Source organism: Mirounga leonina, unplaced genomic scaffold, assembly GCF_011800145.1.
Source record: "Mirounga leonina isolate KUSES-001 unplaced genomic scaffold, KU_Mleo_1.0 Mir_197, whole genome shotgun sequence".
Taxonomy (NCBI): Eukaryota; Metazoa; Chordata; class Mammalia; order Carnivora; family Phocidae; genus Mirounga; species Mirounga leonina.
Window position 1 is genome coordinate 11,270,229 of NW_023270494.1, and position 26,143 is coordinate 11,296,371.

The 26,143-nt window shown below is 48.7% G+C and overlaps 1 protein-coding gene across 4 annotated transcripts in view; it reads left to right on the forward strand.

The window, feature by feature from the left end:
• FAM20A (FAM20A golgi associated secretory pathway pseudokinase) overlaps positions 1-25,863 on the forward strand; it is a 48,355-nt gene extending 22,492 nt beyond the window's left edge. For 2 of the 4 annotated variants that reach the window (XM_035026174.1, XM_035026177.1), the window contains exons 2-11: positions 16,001-16,185; positions 16,890-16,940; positions 17,949-18,027; positions 20,276-20,368; positions 21,164-21,279; positions 21,837-22,017; positions 22,483-22,616; positions 23,014-23,095; positions 23,557-23,616; positions 25,021-25,863. In XM_035026174.1, the coding sequence (XP_034882065.1) occupies positions 16,001-16,185; positions 16,890-16,940; positions 17,949-18,027; positions 20,276-20,368; positions 21,164-21,279; positions 21,837-22,017; positions 22,483-22,616; positions 23,014-23,095; positions 23,557-23,616; positions 25,021-25,285 (1,246 nt within the window). In that variant the 3' untranslated portion in view covers positions 25,286-25,863. The remainder of the gene's footprint in view (positions 1-16,000; positions 16,186-16,889; positions 16,941-17,948; positions 18,028-20,275; positions 20,369-21,163; positions 21,280-21,836; positions 22,018-22,482; positions 22,617-23,013; positions 23,096-23,556; positions 23,617-25,020) is intronic. The other 2 variants (XM_035026176.1, XM_035026175.1) reach the window with 2 other exon arrangements.
• The last annotated feature ends 280 nt before the right edge of the window (positions 25,864-26,143 follow it).

Below are 26,143 nucleotides of genomic sequence, written 5' to 3' on the forward strand. Positions count from 1 at the left end.
TCCCTCTGACCCTCCCCCCTCTCATGTGCTCTCTCTCTCTCATTCTGTCTCAAATAAATAAATAAAATCTTTTTAAAAAAAAGGAAATCTGACTTGAGGGGCACCTGGGTGGCTCAGTCGGTTAAGCGACTGCCTTCGGCTCAGGTCACGATCCTGGAGTCCCGGGATCGAGTCCCACATCGGGCTCCCTGCTCAACAGGGAGTCTGCTTCTCCCTCTGACCCTCCTCCCTCTCGTTCTCTCTGTCTCTCATTCTCTCTCGCAAATAAATAAATAAAATCTTAAAAAAAAAAAAAAAAACAAGAGTCTACTACGCAACCAGCTTTCAGAATTCGGGATGGAATGGACAAGTGGTACCTTTCTCCAACCGATTAGCAGCCACCTCCCCCAGTGCGAGCTCCTGGGCACGGGAATGGTGCTTCCTGAGGGGACGCCCCCTGGACTCGCTCTCAGGAACCGCAGTGCCGAGAACCCCTCCAGGGCCGGTGGTTTCCGTTGGTGGATCATCGGCTGTGCCTGCCCGGGGCTGCTGGTATTAGCACTGCGAGAAAAAAAAACAACCACAACCTGGGTGGTTTAAAACATCAGAAACTTATTTTCTTACTTTTCTGGAGGCCAGAAGTCCAAAGTCAAGGTGTGGGCAAGGTCAGGTTCTCGCGTAAGGCTCTAGGGGAGAACTCATTTCTTGCCACTTCCAGCTTTGGTGACTCCAGGTCCCTTCACTCTGGGTTCTGCCCCTGTGGTCACATTGCTTCCTCCTCCTCTCTCTGTCTCCTCCGCTGTGTGTCCCTCTTACAAGGATTCTTGTGATGATATGCTGGCAATCCAGGTTCATCGCCGCCTCTCCGGATCCCCAACTTAATCACTCCTGCAAGTACCTTTGGTCATATAGGGAAATGCTCACAGTTTCCAGAATTAGGATGTGGGTATCTCTGGGGGAGTCATTGGTTAGCCTACCACAGGAGCCATCCTAGGGAAGGTAGACCAGAGCTCTTGCTTTTGCCCACGTGAGCAGAACTCAGGTAACTGGGAAATTAAGCAGCTCTTGTGTAAAATTTTTCACAGTCCTCCTTCCCCCACCAATGTGAGGCATACAGACCCCACTGAAAATGGACTCCCAGAAATCATAGTAATAATAACTCACATAGATAACGATGAATTTATTTAATCTTCACCCAAATCACATAAGCTGGGTACATTTACCATCCCTACTTTTCAGGTGGAGTGAGGCACAGAGAGGTCAGGTAACTTGCCGCAGGTCACACAGCTGTGAGTGGCAGAGCCAGAACTCAGGACTAGGGACCTGCCTCTCCACCCTCCCCTCTCTCTGGATTTGCAAACTCATCATTAACTTACAGACACAGCAGCCTCACCACCTGTCACCTACCCCTAAAAATCAAGCTTTGATCCACGAGCTAATGGAAGCAGATATTCCTTCCGAGCTGAAGGACAGACTCTGGGGGTGAGTGCATTTCTGTCTTGGGAAGTGAAACGAGGAAATGAGGAGCAGTGGGGAGGTCACTTTGGGGTCTGCGGCTCCGGGTCACCACTATTACAGCTCCCGTGGGCTTCCCTTGGCCTCCAGGGCACAGAGATGAACGGATGAGGGGGCAGATGAGTAGAGAGGAACAAAATGGGAAATAGGCTCGTTGAACCCATGGGACCAAGCGGCAGGGAGACATCAGTCAGCAGCCCGTGACCCGTGTATATGATGAGCCACAGGGTTTTGATGGTGAGTCAAGCAGTCTGCTGAAGGCTGGTCATTCTACATAATTCTATAGTGAGCTCATGCCGCCAGCAGGAGCTCAAGGCTTGGGTCTCAGAAATCAAGTCCATTCGAATGGTGAACAGAAAAAGCCATTTCCAAAAGCCCACGCCCTTCTTGGCCTCAGTCACTTCTGCTCGATGCTATTGTTCTGATGTTCTCACACTCAGCTACTGGCCAAGCGAACCGAGAAGATCCAGTAGATAAAGCCCCTAAAGACTGCCCTAAGATAACGTGCTTGAAAGTGACATGCTAGGTGCTAAGTAAATATTTCTGGGTTGTGAATTGCATACTTGCCTGTCTGAGGCAGATTTACCATGATGACGATAAAGCGTCAGCCGGGGTCCCCGACTTACCCGGTGGGTGCTGGGAGCCTTAGGGTGTGGAGGAAAGCTAGCTAGGGAGGGAGCCAGGTCGCAGTCAAGACGTATTTCTAGGTAAACATGGAATCTCAGAAGAAAGGGATCTAAATCCTCAAGGCACTCTTAATTTGTTGATATCTCTTATTTTAAATAAATAGCCACTCTCGTGCCTAATTTTGTATTCATAATTTTGTACTCTCTTTTTTTTTTTAAAGATTTTTTATTTATTTATCTGAGAGAGAGAATGGGAGACAGAGAGCATGAGAGGGGGAGGATCAGAGGGAGAAGCAGACTCCCCGCCGAGCAGGGAGCCCGATGCGGGACTCGATCCCGGGACTCCAGGATCATGACCTGAGCCGAAGGCAGTCGCTTAACCAACTGAGCCACCCAGGCGCCCCTGTACTCTCTTTCTTAAAAAATGGTCCTCCAAATGTGTGTCAGGCCCCACTCAACCTGGATCCTTCTTGGTCACAGGAGATATAGAAAAATCCAAAGAAGCATTTTCCAAACTCATTACCACCACAATAAACAACTCTGAATAAACGTTCTTTCTAAGACCAATGTCAAGGATAAGAATACCGAAACAGACATACGGATCAAGCAGGTGCACAGATTTAAATGGAAAGCCAAGTCCCATAAGGCTCACTATAATGCTTTTTAAATTTTCTTCCCCACAGAGTGCTTTTGGAAATTTATAAAACGAGGAAAACCAACCTTCTAAGTTCCGCTCTAACAGAGATCAAAATCTAGTGCAGTTCCCGTGTTCAAGAAATCCCCCTACCAAGTTTTCATACTAGTATTTTGGAGCCTGATGGCATCTTTGCAGCAGGAAACTTGTTCAGACATCTTGGAATCGTTATTTATAGAGCATTTACTGTGTGTACAGCACTTTGCCAAATACTGAGGCGGAAGCAAAAGCAATCCAAGGCAGATCCTTCCCCTTGAGAAATGTAGAGCTTCTTAGTTGGGAAGATAATAACGTGACTCTGAAATATTTCACTCTCGCTCTTTCTCTCTGCTGATGCCGTGGCATGAGGACCACCACACTGAGTTTCCAACAGAGAGGATTTTGCCTGGGTGCCTGACAACCCCATTCCCACCTCCCTCCCTCTGTTTGGGATCCTGGGTGCAGATGGCCAGGGCTCCGCGAACTTCCAAAGATCATCTGTCCTAGCTCAGGTGATGGAGCAGGAGGGGGAGCCCCGTCATGCCTCTGCGCCTGGCACAGCACCTTCTAGAATTGCTCAGGAATGAACAGCTCCAGGAAATGAACAGGAATTCAAGTAGTTAGAAAATAATTAATGGATTATCACCAAATTCCTCTGCAGGGGACCTCAGTGTGAGCTTTCACAGCAGAAAAGAGAGTGTCATTTCTCATTACAGCTTCATAACCACCAAATTTAGCAAAATATAAATTCTGTGGTGCACAATTGAAATCACTATGCTTGAGAGGGCTTGGCATCACGGCACCGCTTTTGGAAGGGAATTTGTGTCCAGATGCCAAAAGGAGACTTGTTATTTCAGCAGAAAGGACAGAGGTTATTTCCCAAGACCAGCTCAGTCTGCCCTGATGCAGGAGAAGCAGGAAATTTAAAAGATGACACAGTTATTAAGAAGGAAGGATGGCAGGTAGAATGTCTGGAGATTTTAATATTATAGCAAACATGTGATATCCAAAAAGCATGCAGATCACCTTCTCTTGAGTAAGCATATGATTTCTATTAACAGTCCTTCCAGAAAAATACAGTAGGTAGTGCTTACAGAGCTGTGCATCCGCTATGTGTGAGCTAAGGAGCACTTCCACACACTCCACAAAGATTTCTTAAGCACCTCTTATGCGCCAAATGCTGAGGACCCAGTGTCAAGAAGAAAACAGAAAAAGACTCTACCTTCGTAGCACTTGGGGCTGATAAACACAAGCAAGTGTGAAATTGTAAGAGTGACATGAACGAAGGAGAAGACATAATACAATGGAACACAGAGGTAGGGACATGGCACCCGTCTAGGGTCAATGCAGACCTTCAAGGAAGGAAGCTGGCGGCCAGATGAGAAGGATTTAGGCAAAGAGGGAATGAACCAGTGCCCCGGACAGAGCAGATAGCATGTTCCAAGTCCCTGCATTGGGACAGATCAATACCCTCGTGATTGGAGTAGAGAAGCATGGCTTTAGACCAATGTCATCCGATCAGACTTTCCATGATGTTGAAAACGTTCTATGATCTGCACCATCCGCAAGAGTAGCCGCTAGTCACGTGTGGCTACTGAGCAACTGAAATGTGACCAAGGAACCAAATGTTTAATTTTAGTTCATTTTAGATAGTTTAAATTTAAATAGCCTCATGTGGCTCATAGCTATCACATTGGCCAACACAGGCTTGTAGCAACAGTAAAGAAGCTCATCGAACAGCAACGGGGAGACGCGGAAAGCTTCTGGGCAGGAGGCTGACGGGATGAGTTTGCATTTTGAAAAAACAATCATTTTGATTTCAAGAGCTATTGACTTTTTTTTCTTTTTAATTATAAAGAATTCAGGATAATTTATTAACAACGAAAAAGTAAACCATGGGGTGCCTGGGGAGCTCAGTCGGTTAAGTGTCTGACTCTTGATTTCAGCTCAGGTCATGATCTCAGGGTTGTGAGATCGAGCCCCGCATTGGGCGTGGAGTCCGCTGGGGATTCTTTCTCTCTCCCTCTGCCCCTCCCCTGCTCTCTTGTTCTCTCTCAATAAATAACTAAAATCCATTTTGCCCCTAATCTATATGACTTAGTCGATGGAGTGGACATTTCGGGGAGGGAGAGGGAAATTTCTAGAATGGCTGCTAGGATTCTGGCTCATCCAGGAAGACAGCGGTGTAATCCACACGGCTGGTTCCCTTCCAGCTTTGCACCCATCCTCCAGCTTCTGCACGCTTTGCTACCAGCCTCACCCTTAGGAGGGGCCAGGAGTCCCTGGGAGTTTTACCCTTTACATTAGGTAAAAAAAAAAAAAAAAAAACTTCCCAAAAGATATCCACACCAAATCCCTGTAATCTTTGAATGCTATCTTATTTGGAAAAAAGTTCTTTGCGAAGATGTGATTAAGGATTCTGAGATGAGGAGATAATCCTGGATTATCTGGATGAGCCCAATGTGCGGTCACAAGTGTCCCTAGAGGAGAGAAGAGGAGGAGGCCATGTGACCACAGAGATTGGAGTGATGTAGCCACAGGCCAAGGAACACCTGGAAGAAACAGGAAGCCCTCATCCCTTGAGCCTTCAAAGGGAATGCAATCCTGCCAATATATTTTTTAAAGATTTACTTTAGAAAGAAAGAGAGAGAGAGAGACCGGGGTAAGAGCACAAAAGCCTGGCTCCCTCGCCTCACTGTAGGACAAACTTCTAGATGTAACAAGCTGCAGAGCCCACCCACCCCACCCTCCCCAAAGGATCAGACTGATTGAGGGGCCTTCACCTAAAATCACACCTTTGTCTGGGTTCTCCCTCCCCCCGTCCTGCTTCCCACACACCTTCTCCGGCTTCTCCAGGGAGCACCTTCTTAGCACATTGTCTGCTCCTAAACCCAAAGCCCAGGGTCAGCTTTAGGTCAGCTGATCCAAGACAGGTGGCCTTCAGTGGGCAGAAACCACAGCTGAGGCCCCGGGTTGGAGGGAAGAGCCTGAGTTTGATTTGAACTTGTTGACTGCAGATGCTTTTAAAAACAAGGCTTGGCAAACGACACCCTGCAGACCGGATCTGGCCCGTGGCCGCCTGTTCATGTCAATAGAGTACGTACAGGAATGCGGCTCCCCCCATTCATCTGTGTTTTGTCCGAGGCTCCTTTCACACTACAGTGGCAGAACTATGTAGTTGAGACGCACACTGGATGGGCTGCCAAGGCTAAAATATTTGCTCTCTGGTCCTTCATAGAAATAAGCAGCTGTATGTAGGGGTCTACAGCTCAAAGGGCTGGACGTATGAATTTGGGAGCCCTCTGCATACAAGTGGCAGGTGAAGCTATGGGTGTGGGTGTGATCATATCAAAGGTGGGCCTAGAGGGAGAGAGCCAGAACAGAGCCTTCAGGAGTTCCAGCACTTCATGGTGGATCAAGAAAGGCTGAACGGGAACCAGACCAAGAGACCAGAAAGGTCGGAGCAAAACCCAGAGAGCTCCCTAAAATTCCAAAGACCAGAAAAACATCATTTGTGCTGCCCATTCATTTTTATGTCTTGGGATATTGAATTTTTTTTTTTTTTAATTTTCTTCTGGAGAATCAGCCTTTTAAAGCAACCAGCAAAAGAAATGGGCTGTCTCCAGGACTTTCAAAATGATGTTGCAGTAAATTATTTGAAAGGAGCATCCGACTCTTGATTTGGGCTCAGGTCATGATCTTGGGGTCCTGGGATGGAACCCCACATGGGGCTCCGCGCTCAGCATGGAGTCTGCTTGAGATTTTCTCCCTCTGTCTCCTTCTGCCCCTCCCTCCACTCTCTCTAAAATAAATAAAAATTTTTTAAAAATTATTTGGAAGTTAGTTAGGCCCAGTGCAGCTAAAAACATAAATATCCGTATGTCAGGTCTTGGTTATAAATGATGCTGTGATGTTTAAACTCAGAGACGTCCCATCCTCACTCACCTTTCTGCGAGTTACCCTCTGACTCAGTGTGTCATCGCCCCACTCCTCTGGAGTTCCCTTAGTTAGAAAGTTTTATTTGTGGACAACTGGGGTAAAATAATCTGGGCAAGACCAGATTCGTTTCGAATTATAGGCCATGCGATCCCTGAAATATTTTGCAGCATGCTAAAACAGAAAGATACTTGAACCATGGCATGTGTTGGTGCTAGCTGAGAGCTTCCGACTTCTTTCAGGGATAAATGTTAAGTGCCTTCCATGGGCAAGGGGCTGTGTTGGGTTTTGGAAGGGGACCAAAGACAAAGAAGACATTGCCCCTGCCCACGATGTGCCAGAAGGAACAAGAAATGAGTCTAAATCACTATGACTCAGAATGGGGCAGGAGCAACAGAAGAAATGGTAGTTGCATGGAAATTTGTGGGCACAAGAAAGAGAGATCATATCCGGTGGTTGGACTGGAAAAGCTTCAAAGAGGAAGTTCCATGAGACTTTGGCCCCAGAAGGCTGGGAAGGATTTCTTGAGACACCGAGGGATGTGAACCCTAGGATTTCGCAGGGAGACGCACACTTGGAGCTGTGTTGTACTGTCTGTCTGGCTGTGAGGGAGGCCCCGAGGGCAGAGCGGGAGACTGCGTTAACGAGTATCAGGGAAGAGGACATCCCAGGGTCTAGGGAAGAGCTATGAGGGCTGAGCCAACACAGGCCACAGGAGGAAAAGGGAAATTTTAGAGGTCGTGGAGGTAATTAGAAATGAACTGGAGGGGAAAGGAGTCAGAAGTCTGGGCTTTGCCCCTGGTAACTTTGGGGACAAATAGCTTGCTCCTTGCTTTTGGAGAACAAACAACGTCCTCACCTTCCCCTTCTGGTGTTGCCCTGGCGTCCCCACCTCAGCGGCCAACCCAAAGTATCGTGTACACATTTGCACGGCCTGGTGCCAAAATTATCCCAGAAGCACCTGACCCCAACGCACAGGGACTCTGTAAATATAATTGAGGCATCTGTGCCTTGTTTGGGAATGGAGGTGGTGAATTCTATTTCTTCTATTTCCTCCAGACAAGGAGCTTCAGGCACCAGGGAGGTTTTTCAGACCTGAAGCCATGCGGTCAGGGACTGGGAGCTTGGGGAGTTCACCCAAGCCGCTGAGAACCTTCCAGATCCTCCCTTAGCTCTCTGAGTCACAGCTGTCTCCCCTCCTGGCCCGGCACACCCATAGCACCTGGCTAATTAATACCGCACCCTCAGGGTCTCAGGAGGAACAGGGGAGGTTAGCACCCTCCACATGCTCGCGTCTCCCCACCTGCCAGGAAGCAAATGAGGATCCAGGCTCCCAATGAGCTCAATGTCCCAAGGCCAGACCTGCCTGAACACTCAAAAGGTAGAACACAGCGTCTCACCCTAATGCCTCGAAGGTACCTAGACTGGTGCTCTGTTTGCACCCCGAGACCGCAGACAAGCTACAGAGGAATTCTGAGGTCCTGTGGATGATCCCTGACCTCGAAGATGTGCCAGAGCATGCACCTGGCGGTGTCTAATGCAACAGATGACCTAGATGTCCTTCCCTTCCTTGTGGGTTGTTTCAAGGACTTCGCTCTGGCTTGCAAAGCCGGCTGTTTCTACTTACCCACTACAACTGTATTTTTGAAAACGTACTCTCCTGATCTCCAGTCTTTATAAACAGCAATAATAATAATAATTTTTTTTAACTTTTTTTTTTTTTAAGATTTTTATTTATTTATTTGAGAGAGAGAGAGAGAGAGAGCACATGAGAGGGGGGAGGGTCAGAGGGAGGAGCAGACTCCCTACAGAGCGGGGAGCCCGATGTGGGGACTCGATCCCGGGACTCCAGGATCATGACCTGAGCTGAAGGCAGTCGCTTAACCAACTGAGCCACCCAGGCGCCCAATAATAATAATTTTTTAAAAAGAACCATTCTTTGATGCCTTTTCTGTGGTTGGATATTACTACATTTTTACAACACAATGAGGCTAGATGTCAGCATGCCCATTTTCCACAATAGGTAAACTGAGGCTCAGAGGGCTTAAACTACCTTTTTTTTTTTTTTTTTTTTTTTTTAAGGCCATGCCCTGTTCTCAGTCTTCTCATTTTCGAATTGGGGATGAGAATATGTATCTCATGCAGGGGTCGTAGGCTCCCAGGAGGGACTGCGTGTATAACCCAATCCTCAAGGTCACTCCCTGTGCTGGTAAGAGGCAGGACAGGTCTCCGTGACACAAAAGTCTGTGTCCTTTTCTGTTGTCACACTGCTGATGAGCTGCTGGTCTGCTTCACTGTGCTTCTGTCTGCGTCGTGACACACTGATCTCATTCCACAGGGGGAAAACTTGGCCTTTGTCATTACTGTCAGCCCAGACGGGGCCTCGTGTGTGGCTTTTGTGTTTATTGTTTATTTGGGAAAGTTCAGGAAATGTTCACACTGGAGATGGGGGCATTGGAGATGGCGCTTGTGGGAATTCTGAGGCTGAGGGTTTCCGTCCCAGTGCGCTGAAAGTCTGGGAAGCATCGTACGGAAAAGATTTAAGGTTATCGAGAAAACACCCAACCAACCAAACCAATAACTGAGTCTGGAAATGAAGCAAGGGCTTAATTAGGCATTGAGTAATAAAGGTTCTTGAAAAAAGCACTTACAGATCGTCCACATATTAAATGGGATTGGGGAAGTGGTTTTGTTTACAGTAAAAAAAAAAAAAAAAAAAAAAAAGTCCCTAATAATTGTGGGCATGGGGAATGAATTCCAGAGTCCGGACTGGGAGTTAGGTGGCCAGGCTCTATCCCTCCATAGTGTGTGTGGGCGACACAGAGGGGACCTGACCCCATCTCCCAAAGCCAGAGCAAACGTGCGACACCTAGGAACAGGATCTGCAGCTTTCAAAGGGCAAGTGGTGGAAACCCAACCCCCACCAGCTAGGGGAAGGGGACTTGTTCCAATCAGATGATCACAAAGTCCAAACGTGGCGGCTGCACCCAGGCTCTCAAACAATGTATGTATGTATACACACACACACATACGCATACCTGTTTAACAACATAGTGGGTTTTTTTTTTAAGATTTTATTTATTTATTTGAGAGAGAGAACACAAGCAGGGAGGAGGGGCGGAGGTAGAGGGAGAAGCAGGTTCCCCACTGAGCAGGGAGCCCGATGCGGGACTCGATCCCAGGATGCGGGGATCATGACCTGAGCCGAAGGCAGACATTTCACTGACTGAGCCACCCAGGCATCCCCCAACATAGTGGTATGTACCATTGCCATATTGAGCTGCTCTTCTAGAAAACTACTTTTTTTTTTTTAAAGTATAGCAAACAGGAAAGAAAGCAGGTAAATTCTCTCTGTGTTCACCACTTTTATACCTTTAAACCCTGATATGTCACATCTGCCAATTGCCATGGTTCAAATCTCCTACCACTGCCAATTCTAAGCTACCTGTCCAAGCCAGCTCCAGCACACCCTGCTGGTTGTCCCCAAGGAACCAAGGGCACCCGAAGTTTCTGACCAGAAACAAATTAGTCTTGACAACTCTACCTTAATCACTAAAAAAAAAAAAAAAAAAAAAAAAAAACAGTAGGAAGGGTACCCAATACCCTTTCTTTACGCTCCCCACCCTCTCCCCAAGGTTGTCATGTTGGATCCGGCAAGGGCAGAATAACAAGCCAAAGAGCCTTGTGTCCCCGCCTTGCGGTAAATGTGAATGCTTTAAAGAGCAATTTGTCCTCGTCCAGAAGTGACACTCAATTTGCCACATGTGTTTTTTTCCTTTGGATGCTGTATGCCCGGCTGCCGTGGCTGGAATTCATCAGCTCAGAGCGCCACTTAAGAGAGCCCCACCCCCAGCCCACCCTTTCTGCCAAAAGCCGGCTCAGCCGGAATGTCTCTTTCTCCTCCTAACTTGCGTTGGGTCCTGCTCTAGTTCAGGGTGACTGGCTTGGCTCGGGACTGTGCAGTTTTTCCACCAGACTCCCAAGAAAGTTTAGCAGTCACTTAGCTTTAGCCTCAAAGTAGGTTTGGGACCGAGACCCTGGCCCGACTAGTTGTTAAAATAAAAATAATTGTTAATAACGCAAGGAACAGTTAGCGGGAGGCCCACAGACCTGGTCCACAATTTGTCCTTTCCCCTGATTTTCATAAAAGCAGTTCAACGTGTGTCGTTTTAAAGAATGATACCAGTAGGTCAAATCTTCCCCCACCGCAAGCTGGATGGCGGCCACAGCCTCGCTGACTTGGGAGAGAGAGGTCTCAGCCATCTTTCTCTCTTCTGCTCTTGGAGATCAAAGTCTTAAAATGATAGAGTTCCCTTGCCTTGCCCTGTCTCCTCTGTGCATGGACTTCCCCAGAGCTATGTGTGTCTCAATATTCCCCTGCGTTGACTCAGATCACATCTGCATCTGCCGTTAACAGCAGAGGGCACTGAACATGAATGGGTGGCTATTTTGTTGTTGTTCCAGCTTTATAGGGTACAGTTGACAAAAGATGTACGTTTGTAAGGTGTACAACTTAATATTTTGATATACATAATATATTTTTTTTAAGATTTTATTTATTTATTTGAGAGAGAGAGAATGAGAGAGCAAGCACATGAGACGGGGGAGGGTCAGAGGGAGAAGCAGACTCCCCGCTGAGCAGGGAGCCCGATGCGGGACTCGATCCAGGGACTCCAGGATCATGACCTGAGCCGAAGGCAGTCGCTTAACCAACTGAGCCACCCAGGCGCCCGATATACATAATATTTTGATACGTTGTGAAATAATTCACCACTATCAGGCTAATTAACGTATCCACCACCTTCCACAGTTACCGTGTGGGTGCAGTGAGAACACTAAAAATCTACTGTCTCAGCATATTTCGAGCATACAATACTGTCTTGTTAACTAGAGTGACTACTGTATGTTAGATCTCCAGAACATATTCATCCTGTGTAACTGAAACTTCGTACCCTTTGACCAATAGCTCCCCATTTCCCCTTCCTCTCAGCCCCTGGCAACCACCATTCTCTTCTCTGCTGCTACGAGCTGGACTATTTTAGATTCCATATGGAAGGCGATCATGCAGTATCTGTCTTTCTGTGTCTGGCTTATTTCACTTAGCATAATGTCCTCCAGGTTCATCCACGATGTTGCAAATGGCAGGATTCTCTTCTTCGTTAAGGCTGAATACTATTCTATTGTATATATACCACATCTTCTTTACCCACTCATCCACTGGCAGACATGTAGGTCCCTTCCGTGTCTGTTGTGAATTATACTGCAATGAACATGGGAGTGCAGGTATCTCTTCAAGAGACTGGTTTCATTTCCTTTGTGTGTATCTGCAGCCGATACAGGATGTTTTTAGATTTAAGTCAACGTGCTTTAAAAAGGAGATGCTACATTCTGACCAAAATCTGGATTTCTAGCTTCTCTTGAAAACTCAGAATAAATGATTTCCCAGGAAATGAAAGTTTCATGACAACATAGACTTTGTTTTGTACACAGCCCTAGCTCCAGGATGTAGATCAGTGTCTAAACAGTCAACAAATATTTGATGAATGAATAAATGAATGAGCAATGACAAGGCATGACTCCTGTTAACTGAAACTTAATAGCAGCTGTCCCCTTTAGATGGGGAGTATGTTCTCCCTTGCATGTTAAGTAAGTGTTCTCTGCAGATGAGTTAAGGGTGGAAAAATAGGCTCATCTTTTTATGGACTGAATATTTATGAGTCCTCCCTTCCCCCGCTCCCACCACCAAATTCATACGTCAAAACCCTAATCTCCAATGCGATGATATTTGGAGGTGGGGCCTTTGGAAAATAATTAGGTTTAGATGAGGTCATGAGGGTAGGGATCCACGATGGGATTAGTATCCTTATAAGGAAAGGAAAAGCGCTTCCTCTCTCTCCATATGAGGACCCAGTGAGAAGGTGACCATCCACAAGCCAGGAAGTAAACCCTCATCAAGAACCGAATCTGCCCACAACTTGATCTTGGACCTCCCAGCCCACAGAACTGCAAGAAATCAATGTCTGTTGTTTAAGCCACTGGGTCTGCAGTATTTTCTTATGGCAGCCAGAGCAGACTAATACCAAGTACTTCTCTTAACCCCCAGAGAAGCTGATTAAAGAAAGAATGGAAGTACGTAGCCTTGCCTGACAGCAATGAGTCTAATCAAATTCTGTAGATGGGTGGAAATGTGTTCAGGTCGCAGGTCTCCGTGATGGACAGTTACCTTGTCATCCCACCCCTTCTCTCTCCTGACCCCCTGAACTGAGTTGAGGACAGTCTTCTGGGGTGGATCTTTCTGGGATTAGCAGCAAACCTTGTGGGTGAGCAAGGGCTATGGACTGATTTGTGTCCCCCCAAGATTCCTATATAGAGTGGGCCTGAATCCAATAGGACTGGCGTCCTTATAAGAAGAGGAAGAGACACCAGAGAAAAGGTCACATGAGGAGACAAGAAAGAAGACAGCCGTCTGCAAGCCCGAGAAGGAGGTCACAGGAGAAACCAAACCTGACCACACCTTGATCTTGGACTGCCAGCCTCCAGAAGTGTGAGAAAATAAGTGGCTGGTGTTGAAGCTCCCTGGTCAGTGGTGTTTGGTTTGGGCATCCTGAGCTGACCAAGACGGTAGGTCAGGGGTCTTTATCCATTAGCAATGTGGACACAGTGCCCAAATTACAAAAGCTTTTCAAATGCTCCAAGCCCTGAGCAAAGAAAAGGTATTGGCTCAAAAATGAAAACTCCAAAATCAAAACGAACTCATATATAATTAAATGTTTACAAAACAAGGAGCCAATGTTGATTCAGTGGTATTACAAGATACTTTATTCTTAACAGAATTCGAAGTGATAGCATTCAGAATTCAAAAGTTATAGCAAAAAAAAAAAAGAGAGAGAAAGAGACACCTCAGTCCCATCACAGACCTCAGAGGTATGCTATCAGTTGGAGAAATATGGATATGTAGGAACACCCACCCATTCCCTGCCCCCACAGTCAGCTTTACCTCACCAGATGACATCATGCTCACTTGCTCTGCCTTCCAGCTGGAGGCCTCCATCTTTTTATCCAACCATCCATTTACTCAACCTGACTCTCTGATCCTCACATACACCTGTCCCCTGCCAACCTCTCCTAGCCCTCATATCATCCCCAACCCAGGAGCGCCCTCGTAATGCCCCATTCGATCCCAACACCACCCATTCTGTAGGACCCAGCTGAAGCCCACCTTCCTCCACAGTTGTCTTCATCTGACCACTTCATCATGTAAGCATCTTTGCCTTCTCCAAAATATTGGGGTGTTTTAGTCTGAACCACCTATTTAGCAGTCAATTTACAACTGCTTTCTGTTTTTTCTCTGATGATTTCATAGACCTACAACTTGTCTCCCAAACTAGACTCTTAGCCTCTATATAGCACTAGCATTGTTCTGTTACTTTTTTCTTTGTACCCTGGCAGAAAAGGCTCTGGAGCGGGACAAACAGTAAGTGGCTAATGGATTCTTCTTTTCCTATATGACTTATTGTTAATCTACTTGGCTTCCAGCTCTGCTGAAGGGATCCTCACCCTCCATTTTCTTCTCACCAGGTACCTTCTTTCTGTCCCCCATCTCCTCACTCCGTAGGTCAGAAAATAGTGGGAAATATGAACATACAGACTTTTTCATGGAAAGCGCACAAAGAGACCCTGGAAACCTCCCTGAGATCCCAAGCCAGAAAGGACTGGCATGATATATTCAGAGCACTAAACAAGAAAAATATGCAGCCAAAAATACCATATCCAGCTAGGCTGTCATTGAAAATAGAAGGAGAGATGAAAAGCTTCCAGGACAAACAAAAACTGAAAGAATTAGCAAACACCAAACCAGCCCTACAAGAAATATTGAAAGGGGTCCTCTAAGCAAAGAGAGAGCCTAAAAGCAACATAGACCAGAAAGGAACACAGACAATATACAGTAACAGTTACCTTACAGGCAATACAATGGCACTAAATTCACATCTTTCAATAGTTACCCTGAATGTAAATGGGCTAAATGCCCCAATCAAAAGACACAGGCTATCAGATTGGATAAAAAAAACAAGACCCATCGATATGCTGTCTGCAAGAGACTCATTTTAGACCCAAAGACACCTCCAGATTGCAAGTGAGGGGGTGGAAAACCATTTACCATGCTAATGGACACCAAAAGAAAGCTGGGGTGGCAATCCTTATATCAAATTAGATTTTAAACCAAGGACTGTACTAAGAGATGAGGAAGGACACTATATCCTACTTAAAGGGTCTATCCAACAAGAAGATCTAACAATTATAAATATCTATGCCCCTAACATGGGAGCAGCCAATTATATAAGCCAATTAATAACAAAATTAAAGAAACACATCTACAACAATACAATAATAGCGGGGAACTTCAACAGCCCCCTCATGGAAATGGACAGATCATCTAAGCAAAAGATCAACAAGGAAATAAAGGCTTTAAATGACACACTGGACCAAATGGACTTCACATATACATTCAGAACATTCCATCCCAAAACAGCAGAATACACATTCTTCTCTAGTGCCCATGGAACATTCTCCAGAATCGATCACATCCTAGGTCACAAATCAGGTCTCAACTGGTACCAAAAGACTGGGATCATTCCCTGCATATTTTCAGACCACAATGCTTTGAAACTAGAACTCAATCACAAGAGGAAAGTCGGAAAGAACTCAAATACATGGAGGCTAAAGAGCATCCTACTAAAGAATGAATGGGTCAACCAGGAAATTAAAGAAGAATTTTAAAAAATTCATGGAAACCAATGAAAATGAAAACACAACTGTTCAAAATCTTTGGGATGCAGTAAAGGCAGTCCTAAGAGGAAAGTATATAGCAATACAAGCCTGTCTCAAGAAACAAGAAAGATCTCAAATTCTCCCCGAGATCCCAGATTATATGAGGTCCCTAATTTTACTCTTAACCATCTGCCCTTTTCCTCTGCCATATTGATCATGGCTTGTAGGTTAGGTATTTGTGTATTTGTGTATGGCAATGTGCAACCAGGTGCCCATTGCACCCACCAGATTATAAGCCCTCTGAGGGCAAGGAAGGCATGTACCTCTTTTGCCCCCTCCATGGTATCCTGAGCTCAGCATAAAGCTGGGTACAAAGTAGGTGCTGACTCCTGTTGTTGAATGAACAAAAGAGTGAATAGAGTCCAGACAAGGTGCTTTGGCAAGTCTTCGCATTTCTTATAGCCCCAACTGAAACAAAGCAAAACTCTCCCTGCTCTTTCAGACGACACAAGATATACAAAGAGCAGCTCAACCTCACCTCCCTGGACACTCCACTGCAGCTCCGACTCGAGGCCAGCTGGGTCCAGTTCCACCTGGGGATCAGCCGCCATGGGCTGTACTCCCGGTCCAGTCCTGTCGTCAGCCAACTCCTCCAGGACATGAGGCGCTTTCCCACCATCAGTGCTGGTGAGATTCACAGGGTCAGGCAGGATGCACTGACTTTCTCCCAGAGAGGCTGCATAGAACATCTCAGCCTGGGCTGAGGGTTGGCTCTGACACCTGGTAGGATAATAAGAAAAACAGACACTGATCTTTTTCCCTTTGAATGAGATCTTATCATTCTACTCTCATCACGACCCCATCAGAGAGCCCTAAGAAAGTGTTTCTGCACACATAAAAGAATGGTGGCTCCTACCGTTTATTGAGTGCTTCTCAGGAACCTGATCACTCTCTTTTATACAGTGACTATATGACATAGATATTATCCTGGCCATTTTACAGGTGGGGAAACTGAGGCTCAGAGAGGTTAAGCAACTTGGCCAGAGACCCAGTGGTGGTGCCAGGATTCAAACCCAGTCCTGCTGTCCCAGGTCTGTGCTCTCAAGCACTCCAACAGTCTCATCACTAACAGGGACCAAACTAGCCTCGATCATTTGCCAGGTGCTGCTGGAGCATCCACTGAAGGGCTGGAGGGCATGGGGCCTGGGATGAAGCAGGGTGAAGGCTGCATCCAGCTGAGGCCTGGAGCCATCCCCTGTTGAATGGACAAGGGCCCCAGGCTGCCTCACCATCTCCCCCTCTGTGGTCTGAACCAGAATGAAGGGTCCTGCGTGGTGAGCTCTTCTAGGAGCAAGGCTGGACGTTCTCACTGCCCTTCTCCTCCTTTTCAGATTACAGTCAGGACGAGAAGGCCTTGCTTGGGGCATGTGACTGCACCCAGAGTAAGTGGCCCGGCCCCACCTCTGTCCAGCCCCCTCACTGCCAGAGTGCTGTGAACCCCGGGACCTGGCAGCAACATGAGGGGCCCACCGTCCACTCCATGAGGGGGTCCTGGTTGGAAGTTGAAAGAACATGACTCTCTCTGCCCAATCTCTAAGAACTCGACATTTCTCTCCACCCGCCCACCCACGTACCCACCCACACAAAAGAAAAGGCATTTGGGAGGGGCTATTCCTAGGGCCCTGCTGGAGAGCGTGTGGTCCCCTGCATCATCAGCATCTGAAGTAAACCTCATCCGTTTACTTTAAGACACTGAACACGCATAGAGACTCCCATATGTGCCATGAGGTGTTAAAGGTTCAAAAGAGAGTTTGTAGGGCCCGAGGCTTCCCTTTGCTTTGGTTTAGCACCTGCCCGCCATTTGCCATTTTACAGAACACAAAGGTGAGTAAGACATTGTCCCAACCCTCACGGGGCTCATAGCAAGGCCTGGACGGGGCAAAGCGAGTGAAGTAGCCAGAACGTGTCAGGAGGCAGTGCTGAGCGCGGGGTGAGGTAGGAGTGTCACGGGTGTTCCAGTCACCAAACCCTGTCCCGGCCCGGGTGTGCAGTCTGAAAAAGAAAGAGATGCAGGTAACTAGTCCAACGCGATGTAGCAGGTGGCATAATCGGAACCCATAGGGGTCCCTCGGAAGCACAGAGGGGAAGATACCAGTTCCTAGGAAAACATCCTTTGGGGTTTTCAGTGTTTATCTTGGAAAACCTGCATCATTTACCCTTTTCCCATAAGAGCAGACTTGAGGATTGTCTTGAGCCCCCAAACACGTTCTCCGTGTCCCAAAATACTAGAATTTACACTGCAGGCTTCGAAAGCAAATGCTAGTCTTCGGGGTCTTATTATGTAAGAACAAAAAGAAGAAATCGGCTGGGTTTTTTGAATGAACAAAAGGTCGCAGCCCCGAGGGTAGGCCCGGAAACAGTGTTCACTCTCCCTTGTCCCCCCCTCACAGTTGTGAAACCCAGCGGGGTCCACCTCAAGCTGGTTCTGAGGTTCTCAGACTTCGGGAAGGCCATGTTCAAACCCATGAGGTAAGTGACCGCCTTCCTCAGCTGTGGCAGCCGTGAGGGAGTTTCGTCCAAAAATCAGTAGATGTGGACAGTTTGGGGAGGGGATCTCGTCTTATATTCAGGCATCTCAAATCCTGGGAAGAAAGAGTTGTGGTCCTTCGGAAAGGGAGCGATCTCAGTGAGCCCACCTGGCTGGTTTAGCCAAGGCTCCAGAAGCAGCCAGGTGATTCTTGGGCGCGCACCACTCCCCTGGACACAGAGCCGCCGTGTTTGAGGCATTACGTTGTTTTAAGTCATTGTGACGCTTAGTCATGCAGGGTTAATGTAGACTCAGAAGTGAGCCCTGGTTAAAGAGAGGAAGCAGAAGGCGCAAACACCGATGCGGAAACACGAGACCTTAAAGGGAAGCAGAAAAACAATGATAAATCTGCACATTGACCACCCCTCATCAGATCCATGAGTTCCATTCTCTGAGCAGCAATCTTATCTGGCACCTTAAGATGGCTGTGATTTTTTTATGAACTTAAAGCTAATTACACAGCGGGGGAGCTTTACTTTCACTTTTCACGTGTGGGGAGGAAAACCACTCACACTGGCCACGTTTTCAATGCAGGAAAGGCCCGGAAGTCCCAGCCTCCCGCCGCTTCTCTGCCCCGTCACTTACAAACAACGTACAAAAACTGTCCAAAGGAACCAGTTTTCTTGCTGAATAGAACGCAAAAATTTCCAACATTGGGTCATAAAAGCCATTTTGTCTATTCTTAGGCCATAACACAAACTTTAATCAGCATTTGTATAAAATTTCATCCAAAGCCAAAGAGCATCATTTTAAAACGTACTTCTTGGAAAAGCATGCGTTTTTTTCTATATGTCATTTAATGTAAAACAAACAAACAAGCAAACAAAAAAGTGTCCCTTATTAAAAAAGGAAAGTAGGAGTTTATCTTTGGATAATATAAATTATGACCATAATTAAAGATCATATCTTTCATGAAATCTATAGAATATACACACTGAAAAACACGTCAGCTCTTGTCCAAGTCTGAGAAGCACTGATTTAAAAATGATTTTCAAATTTAAAGTCACATCTAGGTAGGCCATACAGAAACGGGGAAATGATGTTTTAGAAAATTCTAAAAGGTGTCGGAGAGACTGTGGATTCTTATGGATGGAATTCACGAATTAAAATGTGGAGATGGGGACCCGTGGACACGCTCCTTGCTGCCCAGGCATCCGGCGGCGGCGCTCGGGAGGAGAATAGGGGCACCCCTGGACACAGAGGCCTGTCCTTTCCATGTGGCCGCACCTTTTAAAACAGAACGCCTGCTTTTGTCAGCCCCTCGCCGTGGTTTCCAGGACTTGTGTTTTTTGGCAAAGTGCACATCGCTAGTTCAATTGCCGGAGCTGTGTATTTATAGCTTTTTGCAACATTATGGGTATTTACATTTGAATTGCTTCTGCAGCCCTCACGCAGTCCCCCATGGTGGATTATGAAGTTAGATCATCATTCTTCCATGTGTATGCGCAGCAAGGCAAGTCAAGCTCGGGGCCGGAGGCCACGCTGCCCTGAAGGCCTGGGAGGCACCTTTCAGAACATTCATACCCAGCCGGCCCTTCACACTCGGGCAGGCCTGGTGCTTTTCAGGAATCCATTAGCGATTTTAAAATGTGTGCAAATCAATATCCTCTGCACCGGCCTCCCTCAAGCCTCTGGCTGGGCTCACTGTCAGGACCCAGCTGAGGTTTCTCTGAGGGGACAGGCTCATTTATTCACCCCGGTCACCCTAAGACCTGGACTTTTCTGGTCTTCAAATATCAGTTGTATTAAACGGCATCCCTAGGACACTTTTCCTTTTATAAAAGCCCCCGCCTCCTCCCCCACCTGTAACTCTTGACACCTGGGTCTGTGGCACCTCTGGTTGACCAGCAGGTCCCTCTCTTCTGTTTATACCTGCCCAAGAATGTCTGTGTATCTTCCCGACTCAACTACCTTTTAAAAGGATCAGCCGCTGCCACCAAAGTGGCTCAAACAAGGGATGTGGTCCGGGGACTGCCTGCAGGACAAGGTCTTGCAAGAAGCCCGAGAGTCTTCTCCCGGCCGCGGGAGCCGTGGGAGTTGCGGGCTGTCCCTGGCGTGTCGTTCCATTGGGCACACGTACATTAAAAGCATGAAGCCTGTTTTCCCCTCCCTCCGGTCATGTTTCTCAGCTCTCTGCTCAGGCTCCTGACGAAGTCTGAGTCCAGGGCGGGACTCCCCCCTTCCTTCCAGACAGCAGCGAGATGAAGAGACACCCGCGGACTTCTTCTACTTCATCGACTTTCAGAGACACAATGCCGAGATCGCAGCTTTCCACCTGGACAGGTAGGTAGGGTTGGGCCCCAGGGACATGGCATTGACCGCAAGGGCCGATGGGCCAAGGGGTGCTGGGCAGACCCTCAGGTGGGACCTCCCTGGCATTTCTTCCTTCCGGCATCCTGTCTTCCTCACGAACCTCAGTGATGCCTTTGAACTCAACACATCTCCTGTTCAACCCCACATTTGAAAAACACAAGGCCTCTAATGTAGTGAAAAGAATGACCTAGAAAGAAAACTAAGCACCCTGCCAGGTTGCTCAGGCTGCCACCTTGGACCTGACCTTGCCCTTCACTCTAGTTTCCTGATTGGAAACGGGGAGAATGCATCCACTCCCATGTATCCCATTTCACCCAAAGGTGAAAGCACATGCCTAAACTTCCTCCTCTCCCATTGGCCCGTCGTGGCTACTCAAGGTGTGTTCTACGGACTGGCAGCCGGGGCCCCACCCCGGGAGCTCTTCAGAAATCCGGAAGCTCGGGCTCACCCTGGACCCGCTGAAAGAGAGCCTGCATGTGAACGAGAGCCCAGGTCACTCACATGCCCAGTAACCTATGAAAAGCTCCGACCTAGAACACAGCGTGGACTGTGGGAAGGCTTGCCCAGGAGGCTTGCGGGACTCAGGAGTCTTCTGCCAAGCCTTCTCCCACCCCCTTAGACACAGGTTTGCCCTGGTTGTGGTCAGCTCGGTACTGCAGAGTGCCCTGGGCTGCACGTGGTCAGGAACGCCCGCCCGTTTCTAGGGGGCGACCATCTGACCCCCCGACAATCCCCCAGACGTGAACAGGGCTTTCTCTCCTCCAGGATTCTGGACTTCCGACGGGTGCCACCCACAGTGGGGAGGCTAGTCAATGTCACCAAGGAAATCCTAGAGGTCACCAAGAATGAAATCCTGCAGAGTGTTTTCTTCGTCTCTCCAGGTAGAGTACTGGCCCGAGCTATGTTTTGGGTGTAGGAGGGTCGGCCCCTGTGGCCGCCGATGCGCTCCCAGTGGTCTGAGCGCCTGCCGGCCCCCATTGGGAGGGGTATATGCTGCCGTCGGACTCTCCCATCCCGGCCCACCCAAGCATCACACCAGATGAACTGGAGATGGGAAAGGGTCGTAGGCGAAATGCCAAGTAGCCTGGGTGGGCGTGAACGACAATGCCAGCCTCCCTGGACTCAGATGTTACCCATGCGAGCAAAGAGCATTCTCATCATCTGGGTGGGAGGCAGCGAGGTTGGGGCCCACTTTCTCTGCTCTGAGACATTTGAAAAATCAGTGCCCAGGATGCTCAGTGTAAGAGCACTCACAAGGCCCGACATCTGGGAAAGCAATATTTTCGTCTTCTTGCTGCCTCTGCCCAGGCTGTGAGTTGAGGCTTTCCCTTCCCTCCTGGGGGATTTTCCGGGGGGGGGGGGGGGGGAGGGAGGAAGGGGGATCAGGAACAGGGCACTGCCTCCTTATTCCTTCTCTCTCTCCTCCCGTGCCCTCCAGCCAGCAACGTGTGTTTCTTTGCCAAGTGCCCATACATGTGCAAGACCGAATACGCCGTGTGTGGCAACCCGCACCTGCTGGAAGGCTCCCTCTCCGCGTTCCTGCCTTCTCTCAACCTGGCCCCCAGGCTGTCGGTGCCGAACCCCTGGATCCGCTCCTACTCGCTGGCAGGAAAAGAGGAGTGAGTTGGCCCCCTGGCCACGATGCCATGCCCACGGCCCTGCCGTCTGGTTCCTGGGAGTGGCTGCCTCCCCGCACCGAGGCCTTGCCACCAGCCTGGCTCTTGGACCCCCAAACCCCAATTATTTCCTGATCTCAGATCGATCCTGGGGCCAGCTGTGCCCGTTCTCCCCGCTTTGGTTCATGTATTCAGTTACAAAGAGCGTCCTATGTGCTAGGGGTACGGGACAGGCTCTCCCGGCCTGGGGGCAGTCAGACGAGTAGGCAGATTATGAAAACACCGCGGTGCACTCGCTGTCATCCAGAGAAGCACATGAGGAGCCCGCAAGAGCAACACTTGCCCCACCCGAGTAAACCCCGGGAAGCCAAGGCCCCAGAGCTGGGATCGGGAGGCAGGGATCTTGGGGAGGGGGATGCGGGGAGGTGGGAGAGGGCCCCCAACACCTTGCCATCTTGGCTTTTCCAGCCCCAGGATTTCTTCTCCCCTCAGGTGGGAGGTCAATCCGCTTTACTGCGACACCGTGAAGCAGATCTACCCATACAACAGTAGCAGCCGTCTCCTCAACATCATCGACATGGCCATCTTCGACTTCCTGATAGGTGGGTCCCCGTCCCCGCGCTCGGGCGCTTGGTGGCAGCGGCCTCTGCTGTGGGGCTGGGATTCGCCATGACCTTGGGCAATGAGCTGGAGCCTGGCCCGTGAGGCCTGAGGAACCTCACACGGCCCAGAGCCTCGGAAGTGGCGGAGGTCCCAGAGAACAGAGGTTGACACATGCTCCCCTCTTTAGAGGACTCACTCAGAAGGCGGGCACACGGTGTGCAACCCACCCACATGAGGGTTTGTGTGCTCACTTAGCACCCCTCTCCCCCTGCACCATCACTAATAACCATGGGAAACAGTGTGGGGCCCTGGGTTCAGACTCCTGACTCAGCTGCGATCAGGCCCCCCAGGTCCGGGGAGGACGCAGAGGTCAGAAGCACCTGCCCTCCTTTGCAGGAAATATGGACCGGCATCATTATGAGATGTTCACCAAATTTGGGGACGATGGGTTCCTCATTCACCTTGACAATGCCAGAGGGTAAGTGTCCCAACATCGCTGTTCCCGCCGTGGCCCCGGGTGCGGCCGCTCAGGGCCAACCAGAGGCCCCCTGAGAATGAGGCCCTTCCACGGTCACGTTCCCGGTCGCCCTGCCCTCCTTGTTCCATTTCCTTTTTCTCCCAATCTTTGCTAAGTAACGCTGGATTCTCCTCTGACAGGTTTTTACTAAGCGGTTCAGTCCTGGAGGCAGAGTGCATGGCTCATCCTCAGTGTCTGGCCCTCTATAGTTAGGGAATGAATGAATGAATGAACAAATGAACGAACGAACGAACGAATGAATGATGCTTGGTCGTAACCCCTTTGCACAGAGGCTTTTGGGGGCTGATCCCGGGCATTTTACCCCGGGCTGTCAGAACAAGGCTGAGGTAGAGGAGAGTGGAAACCATTAGGAGCGAGGTGTGGGGGGGGGGGTCTCCCTGAAAGCCCGTCCCCCCTTCCAGGTTTGGACGACACTCCCAGGACGAACTCTCCATCCTGTCGCCGCTGTCCCAGTGTTGCAGGTGAGCTCCCAGCTCCAGGGCAGGTGGCAATTGTGACCCTTCATCCCACTTGCAACCAAGCTCAGAAGGTCCTAGTGTTCACTGGTCTAGGACCCCGGTGCGTAGGGAGACAGGAATGACCTCATTTCTTGTCCACTGACAGAATTTTCCCCAGCAATGCCTCCCTTTTGCATCTGTCCGCACAGGATGAGTGAGGACCTCATCTTTTAAACCGATCACTCACTAACTTTGATCTTTAACCCACTCAGAGAAGAGCTCATCCTTGCAGAGTCTGACAGTCTTGGACACGGCTAATCAGATCTCTGCTTCGCTCAGCACTCAGAGAAGCTCATAAATATGACTTGCTCACCATCTAAGTAAAATCCTGATTAAAGTCCCATAAACTGGGGGCGCCTGGCTGGCTCAGTCAGCAGAACACGCGACTCTTGATCTCAGGGTCGTGGGTCCGAGCCCCACGTTGGGTGTAGAGATTCCTTAAAAATAAAATCCCTAGGGTACCTGGGTGGCACAGCCAGCCGAACGTCCGACTCTTGGTTTTGGCTCACGTCGTGATCTCGGGGTCGTGGGATCAAGTCCCAGGTCGGGCTCCGTGCACAGTCTGCTTAAGACTCTCTCTCCCTCTGCCCCTCCTCGCTCAAAAATAAACAAATCTTTAAAAAAAATAGAAATAAAATCCTTAAAAAGTCCTATAAACTCATGTCAGATTGAAAGGAAGTACTTGGACTTTGCGTGGCCACCAAGCTCTAGAGAATGTCTAACCCACTTCCATACCTCTCTGGTGTCGAAGTCAGGCTGGTGAAATGGTCCGCCTGCTCAGCTGCAGTTTCCAGAGCTAACTAGAAACGCAGGATGCACGCCTAGCAAAACCACCTCATTCATTTCCAGCTGGAAAACTGAGCAAAGCATGTTCTTTATCCGCTTCTTAGGTTCATTTAAACATGCCTCCCCTCCAGCCCTCCCTCTCCCCGAGTAGGGGAGGCAGGGGCTGTTGATGACAAGTCAGACAATTAAGCTGCTTATACATCTGAGTGCAAGTCAGATTCTCACATAAAAAGCAATCAAAATCCACCCCATTTCCATCCCTCTAAGAGTCTGACCCAGAGAAATACAAAGTTGGCAAGAAACAACTTAGAGGCTGAGGGTACCTGTGGCTTTTGAGATGGCAAAACTCTTCATCATTTCACCTACCAAAAACTTCTCTTGGTGGCTTTAAATCTCCTTCGGATGTCGTTAACGGTCACTTAGTTCTCCTTTTCCCTGGTTTTCATTAACACGTGCTTGAGAAGACACTGGGGGAGAAGGCTCCCAGAACATCACCTACGACAGCTGTTTGTGGGGAAAGAGGTTCAGGCAAACTTTTCTCCTCGCATTTACCTATTTGCCTCCTATATTCTGTCCTTCCAGAATAAAAAAGAAAACGCTTTTGCACCTGCAGCTGCTGGCCCAGGCCGACTACAGACTCAGTGACGTGATGCGGGAGTCTTTGCTAGAAGACCAGCTCAGCCCCATCCTCACCGAGCCCCACCTCCTGGCCCTGGACCGGAGACTCCAAATCATCCTACAGACAGTGGAGGGGTGCGTGGAGGCCCACGGAGAGCAGAGTGTCATAGCCACCGACCCAGCAGAACAGTCCGCCCCAGACTCTAGCCAGGCTAACTTGACAAGCTAAGGGCTGGATGAAGCCAGATTTCAGGAACTACCCCTGGAGCCAGAGGTGGACTTGGGAGCGGACCACTGCTTCCTCGCATCCCCGTCAAGGCTGGAGGGGCTGGGTCATGAGCTCTGAAAGAGGTAGGGCAGTGGGATGATTCCACAAGAGCAAGAGAGGAGGGATCCACTGAACTTTCTTCCTTGGTGCACGGCTTCTCCAGTGGACCTCCTTGGCCCCGCCCTTCCCAGAAAGCACTGCTTCAGCAAGGCCACAGACCATCTCCTGAGCCCACTGGGAAATCTGGATTAGGCGTCGGGCTTGGAAGGTTTGGGAGCCTTGTCCCAGGAAAGAGTAGAACAAATAAAATTAAAGGACACCAATGGACACCTAGCTGACCTCCAGATCCTTATTATATCTACAAGGATCACTTCTGATCCAGATAAAACATCTGGCATCTCGGGAGCAGACCAAAAAAAAAGAAGAAAAAAGTCTAAACATGGTAGCCCCCAAACTGGTTCAAAGTAGACTTCACACTTTCTATTTCTGTCCCAGTCACTGTGGCTCAACTGAATACAGCAATCCCTTATTGACCATTCCAAAAGTAATTTCTTGGAAACGTTATGACAAAGGGTAAAAATAACAGAGGAATTTGCTCAAAATATCTGAAAAGGGATGTTTTCAATCTGAAGAGTATTTAAATACCGACCAAAATAACATCAAGTATGTCAGATTTAGCCCCCAGCAACAAGAGAAGGAATTGTACTGCAGGGAAAACCAGTGTAGTCTTGAAGGTGGAACAGCAGGGGAATGGGCCTAGCAGGTGCGTGAACCTGGACTTGGGCAGGAGAAAAGCCAGGGCCTCCCACTGCCCATCCA